Raw genomic sequence first — 15,092 nt, 5'->3', positions numbered from 1 at the left:
CTCCTTGTACCTATGTAATTGACTTTATTTAAGTTTAAGACTGTAGTTTCGGACTTAAATACGTCTCTCTCGAACTCAATGTGAAATTCATCATATTATGATCACTCTTCCCTAGAGGATCCCTTACTATGAAATTACTAATTAACCCTGTCTCATTACACAAGACAAGATCTAAAATAGCCTGTTCCCTAGTTGGTTCCTTGACATATTGTTCTAGAAAACTGTCTCGAATGCATTCCATGAACTCGTCCTCCAAACTACTTTTGCTAATTTGATTTTCCCAGTCTATATGAGGATTAAAGTCCGCCACAATCACTGCATTATCTTTGTTACAAGCTCCTCTTATTTCTTGATTAATACTCTGTCCCAACTGTATAACTACTGTTAGGGGTCCTATAAACTACTCCCACCAGTGTTTTTTGCCTCTTGTTATTTCTTATCTCCACCCATACTGATTATATTTCCTGATCATCCAAGCCAAGATCCTTTCTCACTACTGTTGTCCCTACAGTTTTTGTTCTCATCCATACAGGTAGCAAGTACCTGGTACCTGTTGGACAAGGTCGAAGGCTGAGGCTCCTCCATCACTGCATCCTGGGTCCCCATACCTGCCTGACTCATGGTCACATCCTCCTGTCCCTGACCACTGACCAAATCTAAACTACTACCTAACCTAAGGGGTGTGACTGCCTCCTGGATCAAAATGTCCAGACAACTCTTTCCCTCCCTGATGTTGTCTGCAGCTTGGACTGCAGCTCAACATATCTGAGCCAAAGTTCACCGAGTTGCAGACACAACTGCAAATGTGGTTGCTCAGAATCTCGCTGCTTTCCACACACTTCCACATGCTGCAGTTACGACACACCACCTGCCATGCCATTCCTATCTAACCTTGTTTTACATATTTAATTATTTTTATTCACTTGATATTTTTAGTTTTATTAACTAATTGGTTTATCTAGTTTAAGTTATTGATTTAATAAAGTAATAGTTATAGTTTCCCAGCTCTTAGTTTAAACCACTGCCCTAGCTTAGAAAGCAAAAAAGAACAGTAATACTCACCAACCAATCACCTACCTGCTCTGCTGTCGTGTCACATCACTCTTTGATTTTTTTTTGTCTCTTTCTCTCTGCTCTCCTTTATATCCTGGCCTTGGGGGGGTGGGGGGGAGGGTGGAAGAGGATAATTCCCACCCTTTCTCTCTGCTCTCCTTTATATCCTGGCCTTGGTGGGGGAGGGCGGGGGAGCGGGGGTGGTGGAAGAGGATAATTCCCACCCTTTCTCTCTGCTCTCCTTTATATCCTGGCCTTGGGGGGTGGGGGAGAAGGGGGATGGGTGGAAGAGGATAATTCCCACCCTTTCTCTCTGCTCTCCTTTATATCCTGGCCTTGGGGGGTGGGGGGGTGGAAGAGGATAATTCCCACCCTTTCTCTCCGCTCTCCTTTATATCCCGGCCACTGGGGGGGATTCCTGCACTTTCTCTCTGCTCTCCTTTATATCCCAGCCACTGGGGGGGATGAGTTCCAGTGTACTTATCAATCCTCTGATGGGTCCCACGGTGTTAATCAATCCGTCTGATAGGTCCCACTCTGTTTATCAATCCATCTGATAGGTCCCAGTGTGTTTATCAATCCATCTGATAGGCCCCAGTGTGTTTATCAATCCATCTGATAGGTCCCAGTGTGTTTATCAATCCATCTGATGGGTCCCAGTGTGTTTATCAATCCATCTGCTAGGTCCCAGTGTGTTTATCAATCCATCTGCTAGGTCCCAGTGTGTTTATCAATCCATCTGCTAGGTCCCAGTGTGTTTATCAATCCATCTGCTAGGTCCCAGTGTGTTTATCAATCCATCTGCTAGGTCCCAGTGTGTTTATCAATCCATCTGCTAGGTCCCAGTGTGTTTATCAATCCATCTGATAGGTCCCAGTGTGTTTATCAATCCATCTGATAGGTCCCAGTGTGTTTATCAATCCCTCTTAGGTCACACTCTGTATCAATCCACCTGATAGGTCTCAGTGTTTTTTTCCAAATACCATCACATATCATTGAGGGAAACCTTTTATTATTATTGACGAATAATGACATCTTTCCTGCCATACTGTATTTCTGCATGATATAGAATTCAGTATAGTCACTGCAGCAAAATAAAATTCTGGATGTAATTTCAGTATTGAGAAACAGAATTCCATCAAAATGAACCAAAGCTTAATTAAAAGATGTTTGTTTTTTTTGTCTGCAATTGCCTTCATATATTTACCAATCTATTAGTAGTGTAAGTAGTCTGATAATGGGGGAGAGGGTATAGGCTGGGTGGGGTTTATAATTTGAATACCAGTTGCAGGAGCCCATTTTGATAGAGGTCTTCTTTGGAGCTATTTTGCAATCTATAATTCAAAATAAATTCCATGTATCCTGTTAGACTTCAGTAAAAACAATCTAGTTTACAATTTTAAATGTTCTCTTTAATTTTAACCATATAGCTGATGTAGCCATATAGTTGAACCTCACATCTCTCTAGTTTAAAGTAATTTTGTTGAGCAGCATTACATCTTCCATATGCACATCAGATAATGACTCAGTACGGCACAATTGCTGTAATGTGGTGCTTGGAAATATCAACCTCTCTGCTTTCATGAGATGAAAAACAAATTGGGAGCTTTGTAAGTAACCATGTTGCCTTTTCCCATTTGTCTTGAATCCTTCCCTACTGTTTTTTTTTGCTTCCCTGCTACCTGTGATCTGCGGGAAGCAAAGGTACACTTTTCACCTATTTATGATTCATTTCCTCTGGTTCATGTTCAAGCTAGCTTTTGTTATGTGACTTATTGAAACAAGCAACAGATGAAGTGAAACCTGCCTTTTCCATTCCAATATACTGTCAGCTGTTTTTTTAGTTCACAAAGACTTTTCTTTTCCAGTCCCATGGTAACTGGTAATTTTTTGACACTTGTCCAGTTTTCTTAGCAAAGTAAAGGGTGTGTAAAGCAAGGGTTGATGGCAGACACCAGTCCATCTTAGTTTAAATTGCATAGAAACAAACTGCCCAACATAAATTTCTTAGATCTTAACAAGATCTGTTCTGATCATCAACAATGATTGTGTGCCTGACCCAGGGGGTTAACTAATGTTGATTGCAAATCATTTAATCACCTTATTTTGACCAAACTTTTGGTCACCTGTCCTAACATCTCTATGTGGCTCGGTGTCAAATTTTGTCTGATAACGCTCCTGTGAAGCACCTTGGGATGTTTTTACTACCTTAAAGGAGCTATATAAATGCAAGTTGTTGCTTCACCACTTGCTTAATATAGGTTTCCCCCTCCTCCACTCTATTGACTTTTTTCTCATATCCTCTCTCTCTCGCTCTCGCTCCCCCTCCCAGTTACTGCTACCTCGATGGTTTGCAGGCTACTTAACTTTTAATTAATAGTTTTTAAACTGTCAGGACAGACAAATATGCAGTTTGACCAGCATCTCAATCTTGAATGCCAAAAAAATCATAGAATATTACAGCACAGAAGTAGGCTTTTTAGCTTGTCGTGCCTGTAGCAGCTGTCTGAAACAGATATCCACTTAGTTTCTTTCCCTCTACACTTTTAAATATTTATTTTTCAGATGTTTAACCGCCTCCCTGTTAAATGCAATTATGGATTTTGCTTCCACCAATGTTTCTGGTACAGAAATCCTTTGTAAAAAGAAAGAAAAATCTGACTTTTCCCTTCTTTAGGTGATGATTTTAAATTTATGCACCCCAGTTACCAACCAGTGGAAATGGTTTTTCTCTATTTACCATATCAAAATCTTTCATTATTTTGAAAACCTGTACCAGATGGTCTCTAACCTTTACTGTTCTAATGAAAAGTGCCCCAGTTTCTCTAATCTTTCCTTATAGCTAAAGCCTGTCATATTATCTAAGTGAATCTCTTCTGTACCCTCTCCATGGCTTTGACATCTTTCCTAAAATGTGCTGCCCAAAACTAGCCAAATAACAATCTAATTTTGAGGAACTGTAGGATAATAGATAGTGTTTGAACATATTCAATAGATGTAAGCCATATTACGCAGCTTGGTACCAAATACACTTGAAAGTGTTGAAATTTACTGTATGTCCAGAACAGTTCTGTCCTGTAGAAACACATCTGTTGGCAAAATTTGTAGCCAAGAATTTGGTGGTCTTGCCACTGGGAAGCAGCAGTAAAAGGGGAAAGGAATAGTAAAAGTGTAACCTCTATTAGTTTTGGTTTATTTTGCCTAAATTCATAAATGAGTGCATTGTTTCTATTTAGTGAATAAATTTTTAAAAATGAAACAATGGCTCAGCTAGTTTAGTCAGCGATCAGCTGAGCATTACAGACCAGGAAGATGCCAGGTTTGATCCATGGTTTGTGCAGATTTAGCTGATCTCACCTGTGGCACTGGTAGAGACATTACAATTGGCTTTACTACCCCTTGATTAGAGGGGAAAATCAACCATGATTCCCACTCTTCGTTGTTGTACAGGACCCCTTCTGGACATCTGGTGAGACTAGGATTGGGCTTGGCTGAGATGCACCCTCCAACCCTGCCAATATTTACTGTCTAGACTCATGCATGAAAGATGGCCACTTGGATGAGGTAACAGCAGACAACCATATTCCAGCAAGGAGCCAATGCCTTCAGAAGATTGAGACAGGAGAAGAAATGTGGGAAAAGGGAAAATAAATTGTTTTTAACATGAAACAAAATGTGGTGTTTTGCCAACTGAGTTTACAATTGGCTTGTTTGTAAATTAGCTGAATTTGAGCTCTCTGCTAATGTTAATATAGTTGAAATAACTCGCATAAATGTGTTAAATTTCATGTTTATCTGTGCTTATCAATATGCCAGTTTATCATTTTTGCTTTCCAGTGAAATTATTTGAAGTTATTGAAACAGAGAAGACCCTCTATTTAGTGATGGAATATGCAAGTGGAGGTAAGTAAAACTCAACTGAAAAAATATTGTCGAATTTTATTTTTATGAAGATTTGGTGTTTTTCTGGCTTTAATGAGAAAGAATATTTGCTTTTATGTAGCGCTTTATTTTGTCTAAACTTCTCAATGAGCTTCATACAACGAATTACGTCTTGGAGTGTATTGACTATTATGTAAGCTGCCTTGCGCAACGTCCCACAAACAGCAGTGAGATGAATGATCAGTTGATCTGTTTGCTGATGGTTTTTGTTGAGGGAAATATACTGGCTAAGACACCAGGAAAACACCCTGCTTTTTGAATAGTGTCACACTATCTTTAATTATTCCCCGAAAACTGCTGTTTGTGGGACATTGTACAAGGCTGCTTAAGTAGTAGTCAGTATACTCCAAGACATAATTCATTGTATGAAGCCCATTGAGAAGTTTAGTCACAATAAAGGCAGAGTGTCAGTGCTTCATCCGAAGGACAGTACCTCCACCAATGCAGCACTCCCTCACTACTCCACTGGAGTGTCAGCCTAGATTATGCACTCAAGTTCTAGTGTATGCTTGAATCAACAACCTTCTGGCCCAGAAACATAAGTGCTATCAACTGAGCCAAAAAGACAACTGGGCCAATAGAGTCGTGAAAATGAACAGCGTTTGTTACCTTGATGGTTTGTGCTAAATTAGTAAGACTCAGCTCAGAGTGGCTACAATTTGCCTCAGTCTCTTTGGAATAAAAAGGGGGGAAATGGGCCAGGATTTTCTGATTGTTATGCTTCAACCATTCTGCAAATACTTGGGTGTTTGTGAACTATAGGTAAGCTGTGATGATTTCATTGGTCAACTTTCACTGCCTAATGAAAGAGCTCTTAAGCAAGATAATGGAAAACTGCTGGTGCCTTTGGAACTGTCCCATATCACTGCCTTCAAAAGACCACATTAAAGGAAGAAAATCTGAGAATCCCTTCTCTTTCCAGAAGAATATCTGGTAGCCTCTTGAGCCCATTTATACTGTTTGTTTCAATGGCCTTATCTGATCATTTATTCTAAAAATCTATTTTTCTTTGTGTATTTTTTTAAGTTCTGCTTGATTTCCTTTCCTCCTTCCACCACCAATTTTTAATTTGTATCCACCTGGCATTTGAACCATTTGCCATATCAGTCTTCTTTAAATCGATCACACTGAAATTTATTTTCCAAAGCAAATAAGCCCAGTTTCCTTAATCTTTCCTCATAACTCAGGTCCAAATAATTTTGGTTGTTCATTTGTGTACACTTTCAAGGGCTTTGATACCTTTCCTATGCTTAGGTGACAAGAACGGTTCAACAATGCTGAAATGCATTCTGATCAAGGCCTTCTACAACAACAATACAACCTTTTCTGATTTGTAAGCTATCTCTCCGCTAATGCAATTCAGATCCATATCTGTATTTTTTGGTGTAGCCAAGTGCTGAGTTGATAGTTTCATAGATTTATCTACAGTGACCCCTAAATCTTTTCTTCTTGTTGAGTTGAACACCTAATCTTTTTGTTTCTTATTCCCAAAGAAACTTTTTTTCTACTTTTCCACATTGAATTGCATCTGCCACCAACCAGCTTACTGATCTATAAGATTCAAATCCTTCTTGGTTGGTTGCATCATTCTTCATTATTTGATCTGCCTTCTATTTTGTTCTCGTCAAGCCATAGCAATCGGATGTTCATCACCTTCTCACAGCACCGATACAAGAGACCCTTAAGGAAGTGTGCTTGTCTTTTTCAACAATCCGCCAAATATGCCCAAAAGTGATTATTTTTATTTTGCTGGCAAAGCCACACCTTACAGAGTAGTTTACTTCCCATGGAGGACCTGCAGTTGTTAAATCACTACACGCAGATGTAAGAAAAAAATTGACAGATGAATGGAGTGTTAAGTAATAAGAAAACTAATGCCAACTCACTGTGAGACTCTATACAGCTGGCTACCATTGGTTCCAAATATTTAGTTCATTGGCTAGTATTTACACTAGCCTAACCGAGGAAGAATAAAAGAGCTAGGAAAGCTGGTAAGCGTTAGGAGTCCTGCAAGCTTTGCTATGCTTGTCACTGTTTGCAGCTTCGATTTTCTGCAATGCCCATATCCATCCAGTGAAGAAATATCAAAGCCCTGTTTAGCAGGATGTAGAGAAAACTTATCTTTCACTCCTCACCTTCACCCTTTGAGGTTAACCACTTAATGCTCGAGCATGTATTGCAATGTGGCCAATCTGTGACTTGCTCACTGGAACTCCAGCATAATTTCTCCAAGTTACTTGTGATCTTAGCAACCACCAGATTCAGATTTGAAAGATATTGGTCCTTATTACACTTGCTTCTATCTACCTTCTATTGTGCACCTAATATACCAAAGGGAGAAGAAAAGCCGATACAGTCACATAGTAACAGTTTCAGGCAGGAGAACACCGTCAGTCCATCTAACCACAGTATTTCCTTGATGCATTTCTAATAACCCTGAATCCCATCTGTTGACAAGAACTGTCTAGTTCCTTCTTGAAATCCATTAAGGTTTCTTGTTCCACCACCTGTGCCAGTAAACTGTTCTACATACTTACCACCCTTTTAATTTAAAAAAAAGTTTCCCCTGTATTTCCGATCTTCTTTTGTTGACCTTAATTTGTAAATATGATCCATTGTGTTTAAATTATGTAAGAAGTAGAAAGCTTACTTGTCCAAACCTTTCCTAGTTTTATAATCTTCTATCATATCCCTTCTTTGTCTTCCTTATTTGTCTCAAGGCTATAATGCACAATAATTATAAGTCATTCAATCTGCACCAGGTTAACTAATTTTAGCCAGGCCAGCAGTAGGATATTAAACTTAGATCAGTACCACCAGTTTGGGGAAAGAAAAAGTTGCCACACCTGATTGCTATCTAAAAATCTTGGAAGTGTTTGTTCCGACAGACTCCATCGTAGTGGCACTCTCACTCAAGTAGGCTGCAGAAGTCCAAATTTATAAATGGAGAATGAGCATTTGAATGAGACACTGGAGGACAACTTCTGCCCATGCAAGTATGGGTCTCTGCTTTCAGGAGAAGAGAAAACTGTTACATGCAGACCACTCAAGATAATGCTAAGAATAATCCCAATTTAAAAAAAAATAAAGTTTATAAACCAGGTACTTGGGGAGGGAGTTCATACATTTACACCAGAAGACTGAACCTATGCATGTTCATAATTCATAAATTATGAGGTCAGCCTCACTTATTGGCTCTTCCTATCCTTTTCCCCACTCCAAAAAATTCCAAAATTTTTCATATCTTGGAACAGGATACAAATTTTGATTATGGAGAGATTCATATTCCCCCTGGAGCAGAGATAGTCTGCAGGCATTATTTCACCATTAATACTATTCTGATTGTTCAATTCACTGTCTGTTAACCAGTATCATTGAAGTAGTATCATAGTATGGTACAGCACAGAAGGAGGCTATTCGGCCCTAGGTGCCAGTGCCAGCTCTTTGAAAGAGCTATCCAATTAGTCCCACACTCCTGCTTTTTCCCTTCAAGTATTTATCCAGCTCGCTTTTAAAAGTTACTATTGAATCTGTTTCCACCATCCTTTCAGGCAGTGCATTCCAGATCATAACAACTCACTGCATTAAAAAAATGTTTCCTCATGTTGCCTCTGGTTCTTTTGCCAAGCACCTTAAATCTGTGTCCTCTGATTACCAACCCTTCTGCTACTAGAAACAGTTTTTCCTTATTTACTCTATCAAAACCGTTCATGATTTTAAATACCTCTATCAAATCTCCTCTTAACCTTCTCTTTAAAGAGAACAACCCCAACTTCTCCAGTCTCTCCACAAAACTGAAGGCCCTCATCTCTGGTACCAATCCAGTAAATCTTTTTGCACCCTCTCTAAGGCCTTGATGTTCAATCTTAAGGAGGGGAAGAAAATCAATGCATTTCTGCACACTGCTTGAATTCGTGACTTGAATTATGCACGTCCTTGTTTATGTCTAACATTTCCAAATGGTAACGGTGAACCATTTTTTGGGGAAAAAAAGTTATTTTTACATTTGAGGCCATAATTTGAATATTCACACATTAGTATTTTGTTGATACTAATCTTATGTTCAATATGAACAAAGAACAGAATTAGCCTTAGAATGCATCCTTAGGTAGCAGAGCCCAGAAAGACGTCATGTACTATCCAAATCCTGAGTCAAAGTGATACTGAATGTTTTGATCAGTGCCAGAAAATGATGATGCTACCCAAAGGTTGACCTTAAGTCTGTTCATTCAGTTTTAAATTTAAAAGCTATGTACTCCACTCTACCAATGGAGTGGAATTCTTATTGACACAAAAGGGATGAAATTCAACTTCAGTGAATCAGCTGCTTGTTATAAACTCCGGCAGATTTTCCTTTCCATTGAATGGAAAAGAAATCGTGAGGCATGTCTAACAAGCGTCCAATTCGCTACCGTGCGTTTTACGCTCTTGCCGAAATTGAATTTCACCCCCAAACAGCTTTAGGGATATCTGCTATAGATTCCAAATGTCACTTCATTTTAATAAAATGTTTCTTATTTATTTTGGACTATGAAGCAAATTTAACCTTTTTCAATGGTAAGGCTTATAAAATACAATGTGGAGATGCCGGTGATGGACTGGGGTGGACAAATGTAAGGAGTCTTACAACACCAGGTTATAGACTATAACCTGGTGTTGTAAGACTCCTTACATATAAAATATAAAGCATTGAAACTTCAAGTCTCTTAATGTTGAAGGCCTGTGACTGTAGCTTCTAACCTTTATCGTGCTAATTTGTAACACCATGGGCTAAATTTCCCTTAGTGGTGGATTTAATGCCGGATTAGCACTGAAACTGCAGTTCTTCCTATCAGTATAGTACCTCCAAGAACCAGCCCAATTTTCCTTGGTGCACTTCTGTTACATATTCATAGGAGATTCCCAGCACAATTAGCACACTCTGTTTATCCGTCTTATGTGGGGTGGGGGGAAGAGCAACTATTTCCTCTGGTGGGGGAAATCCAGAACAGGGGGGAATCATCTTAAACTTAGATCTAGGCCATTTAGGAGTGAAATCAGAAAGCACTTTTTCACACAAAGTATAGTGGAAATCTGGAACTCTCTTCCCCCAAAAGGCCATGGACGCAGGGTCATTTTAAATTTTCAAGACTGAGATCGCTAGATTTTTGTTAGGTAAGGGTATCAAGGGATATGGAGAAAAGGTGGGTAAATGGCGTCGTGGTATAAATCAGTCATGGTCTTATTGAATGGCAGAACAGGCCCAAAGGTTTGAATGACCTACTCCTGTTCCGATATTCCTATGTGAAATCCAGTGCTGCTGCAGGAACTGAAAACACTAAGGCAGCCATTTTGTGTCTGATGTAATATGGCTCACTGCAGTGTCTGAACCTGGCATTTCTTCAGGACACTCGGCCTACAAATTTAAAGACTTTTTAATCGAAGTATTAATGTTTGTAATCAGCAAAGAAGCACCCTTTTTTGGCTCAGAGGAAAGTTAGCCCATGAAGGGCAAAATCCAAGCTTGTGGGAGGTGAGCAGTGGGTACCACCTCCAGTAACCCCCACATGACTACTCAGTTCCAGAAAACATTTACTGATTTCTCCAAACAGCCAAAGTACCTTTCAACAGTACATTAAAGTAAGGATTTTTCCCAGTTGCAGCCACCTTGCCCTCACTCCATCATACGCCATCTTAGACTTAGCACCTACATACAGAAGGTACCACAATACCCTTTGCACTATGTTTCTTCTCCTGCAAGTGTCCTACTACTCACGGCTGAACATGTAGGGAATCAGTGAAAGATTCACATAAAAGCTATTTCATTGCTAACATCTGTTCTTATCCCCATTAAGGAATGCCATCTGAAACTACTATTGCATTCCATAGGCTGACACGCAGAGCGCCGTCACTTTTTTTATCTTCTAAAAGGGAAACAGCCTACAACCAAAGACAACGAAGTACCACTTCAATCACCCAAAGCTCCTGGTGCAAATCACCTCAGAACTGCCTGCCACTGTAGGAGAAGTAGGAGGTTAGGACTGAAAGGGTTCTTAAAAGTAGGCATCATGATGAGATTCAGTGGTCTTAAACAATATGAGGTTGTCAGATTTGTTGTCGGTGTGTTGCTTTTGTTACTAATAGGATATATGCGGAATAATTTGGGGCAATATAGGGAATGCCTGTGTGAAAGAGTAGCAGAATGATCTCCAAATGGGAGCTTTGGTAGTTGTGGAGGAGAGATCAATGTCAACAATTGACTGAGTTGAGTTTGTTGCCAAAGGAGGAATATGATGCAAGGACACAGATCTGAAGCCAGCTGAAGGTCTCTGTTACAAGTTTAGGGTCTTGTCCTGGATAGTCTCTTGGGTTCTGTTGGGCCATTTTGAGCATCTTATATTTAGGGTATGCCCATACTGCCCAGTATTTAACTACACGATAGTGTAACCCAAGGGTGTAACAATAGTATCCCCTTATGATTTGAATAGGATATGTGTGTCTTTTGCATGTGTGCTTCTTCAAACTCTTTGAAGGTAGACCAAGAAATACTTGGTAAGACTAGGTCAGTTATTAATCGGTAAGCTGCTTTATTACACAGTGAGTGAGCACAATAGTTATGGCCAGATTTACTTAATTCAATCAGTACAACTTGTCCTTTCTTAATAATGCAAAATAATGAAGACGCTACACACCCCCCCCCCCACATCTGTTGGTGATCTTGCTTGATTTTAAGTAACTTCTAACTACATTTCAGCACTCTAACTTTCTCTCAGCCTTTGCTGGACCTGATTGACTGTCTGTGCCTCTCTCTTTTTTTAAAACTCTCTTTTATTATAAAGGAGAAAATTGGGCTTTCTCAGGAAGCTAAAAATCTTTACTGCATCTACCACTTAAAAGAAATTTTCCTGGCTAAGCCTCTTGAACATTCATCTGGAAAAAAATATGACCTCATATTAGATTTTTATTTATATATAAGATTAAATTTAAATTTTCACATCAATCATTCTTATTGCATCTATCACATAGATAATTTCATGCAGAATAATGGGGCAGTCGATACTATGGACCACACACAATGAATCCATTGGATTTGAGTCCAACTTTATCCAGCCATTCTTGGCTGTATTTGAATTCAGAAGTGAAAGGACAATATTCCCAACTCACTACCACTCAGTTGTATCCCTGACTTTCATGACTCTCCAGTCATAGCCAGAGCATCTCCAGCAATGACTTCTCTTCCTGGCCTCACACCATTACCTCTGGAGTCTTCCAAGAATCCATCCTTGGCCCGCCCCATTTCCTCAACTACATGCTGCCCCTTGGTGATATCATCTGCAAACATAGTCAGCAGCAACTTGCATTTATATAGTGCCTTGAACGTAGTAAAACATTCCAAGGTGCTTCGTAGGAGCGATTTTCAGACAAAATTTGACACCAAGTCACCTAAGGAGATATTAGGACAGGTGGTCAAAGTGGTAGGTTTTAAGAAGCATCTTAAAGGAGGAAAAAGAGGCGGAGAGATTTATGGAGGCAATTCCAGAGCTTGGGGTGTAGGCAGCTGTAGGCATGGCCACCAATGGTGGAGCGATTAAAATCGGGGATGCACAAGAGGCAAGAATTGGAAGAGCGCAGAAATCTTGGAGGGTTGGAGGGCTGGTGGAGGCTGCAGCGATAGGGAGGGGTGAGGCCAGGCCATGTAGGGACTAGAAAATGAGGATGAGAATTTTAAAATCGAGATGTTTCTGGAACGGGAGCCAATGTAAGTCAGCGAGCACAGGGGTGATGGGTGAACAGGACTTGATGCGAGTTAGGATACGGGCAACAGAGTTTTGGATGATCTCAAGTTTATGGAGGGTGGAAGATGGGAGGCCGGCCAGGAGAGCATTGGAATAATCAAGTCTAGCGGTAACAAACGCATAGATGAGGGTTTCGGCAGCAGATGCGCAGAGGCAGGGACGGAGATGGGCAATGTTATGGAGGTGAAAGTAGGCAGTCTTGATGATGGAGCAGATATGTGGTCGGAAGCTTATCTCAGGGTAAAATAGAACGCCAAGGTTCTGAATGGTCTGGTTCAGCCTCAGACTGTGGCCAGGGGAGAGGGATAGAGTTGGTGGCAGGGACCGAAGACAGTGGCTTTCGTCTTCCACATGTACATTAAAGACACCCAGTTCTATCTCTCCACCACCTCTCTCGACCCCTCCACTGCTTCTGTGCTTTCAGACCATTTATCTGACTTGGATGAGCTGCAGCTTCCTCTATTCTTCGGCCCTGCCACAAACTCCACACCCTTGCCACTGATTCCCTCCTCCTCTCCAACCAGTGTCTCAGGTTGAACCGGACTGTTTGCAACCTCAGTGTTCTAATCGACTCCAAGCTGAGCTTCTGACCCCATTTCATCTCCATCTTCCTACTTCCACCTCTGTAACATTGCTCGACTCCATCCCTGCCTCAGTCCATCTGCTGCTGAAACTCACTTAACTATTTCAATGCTCTCCTGACCAACCTCCCATCCTCCATGCTCCACAAACTTCAGCTTATCCAAAATTCTCGTGTCCATATTCTATCCTGCACCAAGTCCTGCTCAACCATCACTCTTGTCCTTGCTCACCTACATTGGTTCCTGGTCTCCCCACCCCCCCCCCCCCCCCCAACAACTCCAATTTAAAATTTGTATCTTATGTTTAAATCACTGCATGGCCTTGCATCTCTCTATATCTGTAACTGTCTACAGCTCAACAACTCCTCCATGAACTCCCCATTCCTCCAACTCTGACCATGTGCATCCATATCCCTTTGCCCCCACCATTGGTGACCATGCCTTCAGCCAACTTGATTCCACACTCTGGAATTTTCTCCCTAAACCCCTACACGTTACCTCTCCCCCTTTAAGACCCTCCTCAAAACCCATCTCTTTGACCAAGATTTTGGTCACCTCATCTCATATCTTTGTTTGGCTTGGCGCCCATTTTTTTTCTGATTGCACCTCTGTGAAGCACTTTGGGACATATTTCGATGTTAAATGGGTTATATAAATGCAGGTTGTTGTTTCCATGACATTTTACATAGTATCTGTTACAGCATTAGTCAACTGATTCTTCTTATTGGTGAGTTTTTGTGATCATCAAAGACAAGTATGTTAACAATGACTAACAATACTTTCCCAATTCAGCATTAAGCACTTCCAGGTCAGGTATAGCACAGCTTGCTGCACAGTACCACTGCTTCTACTCTGTACCTTAATTTCAATCTCAATAGAGTATCCACTTCTGCTCCATGTACCATGCCACAGACTAATCTTGTTTTTCTCCTGTTCCTGATACAAATCTTACGATTGTTTGACTGTAAGAAAGCTGTTCAAGGCCTTTTTGTGGTCTTTCTGAATTAAAGCCTCAATTTTTTATTTTCTTGTCATTGACGCTGTCTGACGTTATCAGTATCACTATAATACCAATACTGGAGCACTTCTCCTTTACCATCTTTTTCTGTTGAGATGGCATTCTGATTGAATTGAAACATGTCTTCGGTCTTGCTCATTCCAGGCTTCAAGGTCTACACATCTTAACTTGGGATCTTTTCAGCTGCTTTTGTACGCTATAGATAAGCAAATGAGAAAGAAATCTATCCTCAGCACGGTCTTTCATATTCTCAAAAGTTTACTGTTCATGTATAAAATGTTCTTAATTTCTTCCTCTGAAGTCTCAGTTCCCTTTTAGGCTGCCTCACATAAAAGACAGAGGTTTATTGTGAAGTAGAAGAGGATCATGTGGCTCTTGTGAGGGAAAAGGTCTTTAACCCTTGGAGAGCCACCAGTAAGTTATCATGTTGAACAGGGAACATTTTTGGGTATCTCTCCCTCCTCCCACCCCCCTGCTGCCCACACACCCTGCCCCGGCACAAAAGGTCTGTTACATCTAGCAAAAGTAAATCAAATTCAATAAAGCCAACATTGGTTGGATGAAAGAAAAACCATTAAATTGGCTTTCAGCCAATTAGAGAGAGCTCTTAAATCATTTGCATCCCTAAAATAGATGGTGGATCAATGGAAACTGAGGATAAAGTATAACTTTCATATTAAACAAAAGGTAACATCTTAATGAATTAAATGATGAAGTAGATAA

At 40.4% G+C, this 15,092-nt stretch overlaps 1 protein-coding gene across 9 annotated transcripts in view; it reads left to right on the top strand.

Moving 5' to 3' along the window:
- mark3a (MAP/microtubule affinity-regulating kinase 3a) overlaps positions 1-15,092 on the top strand; it is a 169,959-nt gene that overhangs the window by 96,931 nt on the left and 57,936 nt on the right. For all 9 annotated transcript variants that reach the window (XM_067991755.1, XM_067991745.1, XM_067991746.1 and 6 more), the window contains one exon: positions 4,891-4,956. In XM_067991755.1, coding sequence (XP_067847856.1) covers positions 4,891-4,956 — 66 coding nt within the window. The remainder of the gene's footprint in view (positions 1-4,890; positions 4,957-15,092) is intronic.

Source organism: Heptranchias perlo, chromosome 10, assembly GCF_035084215.1.
Source record: "Heptranchias perlo isolate sHepPer1 chromosome 10, sHepPer1.hap1, whole genome shotgun sequence".
NCBI lineage: Eukaryota > Metazoa > Chordata > Chondrichthyes > Hexanchiformes > Hexanchidae > Heptranchias > Heptranchias perlo.
Note: the sequence above shows the minus strand (reverse complement) of the source record. Positions and strands in the feature narration are given on the sequence as shown.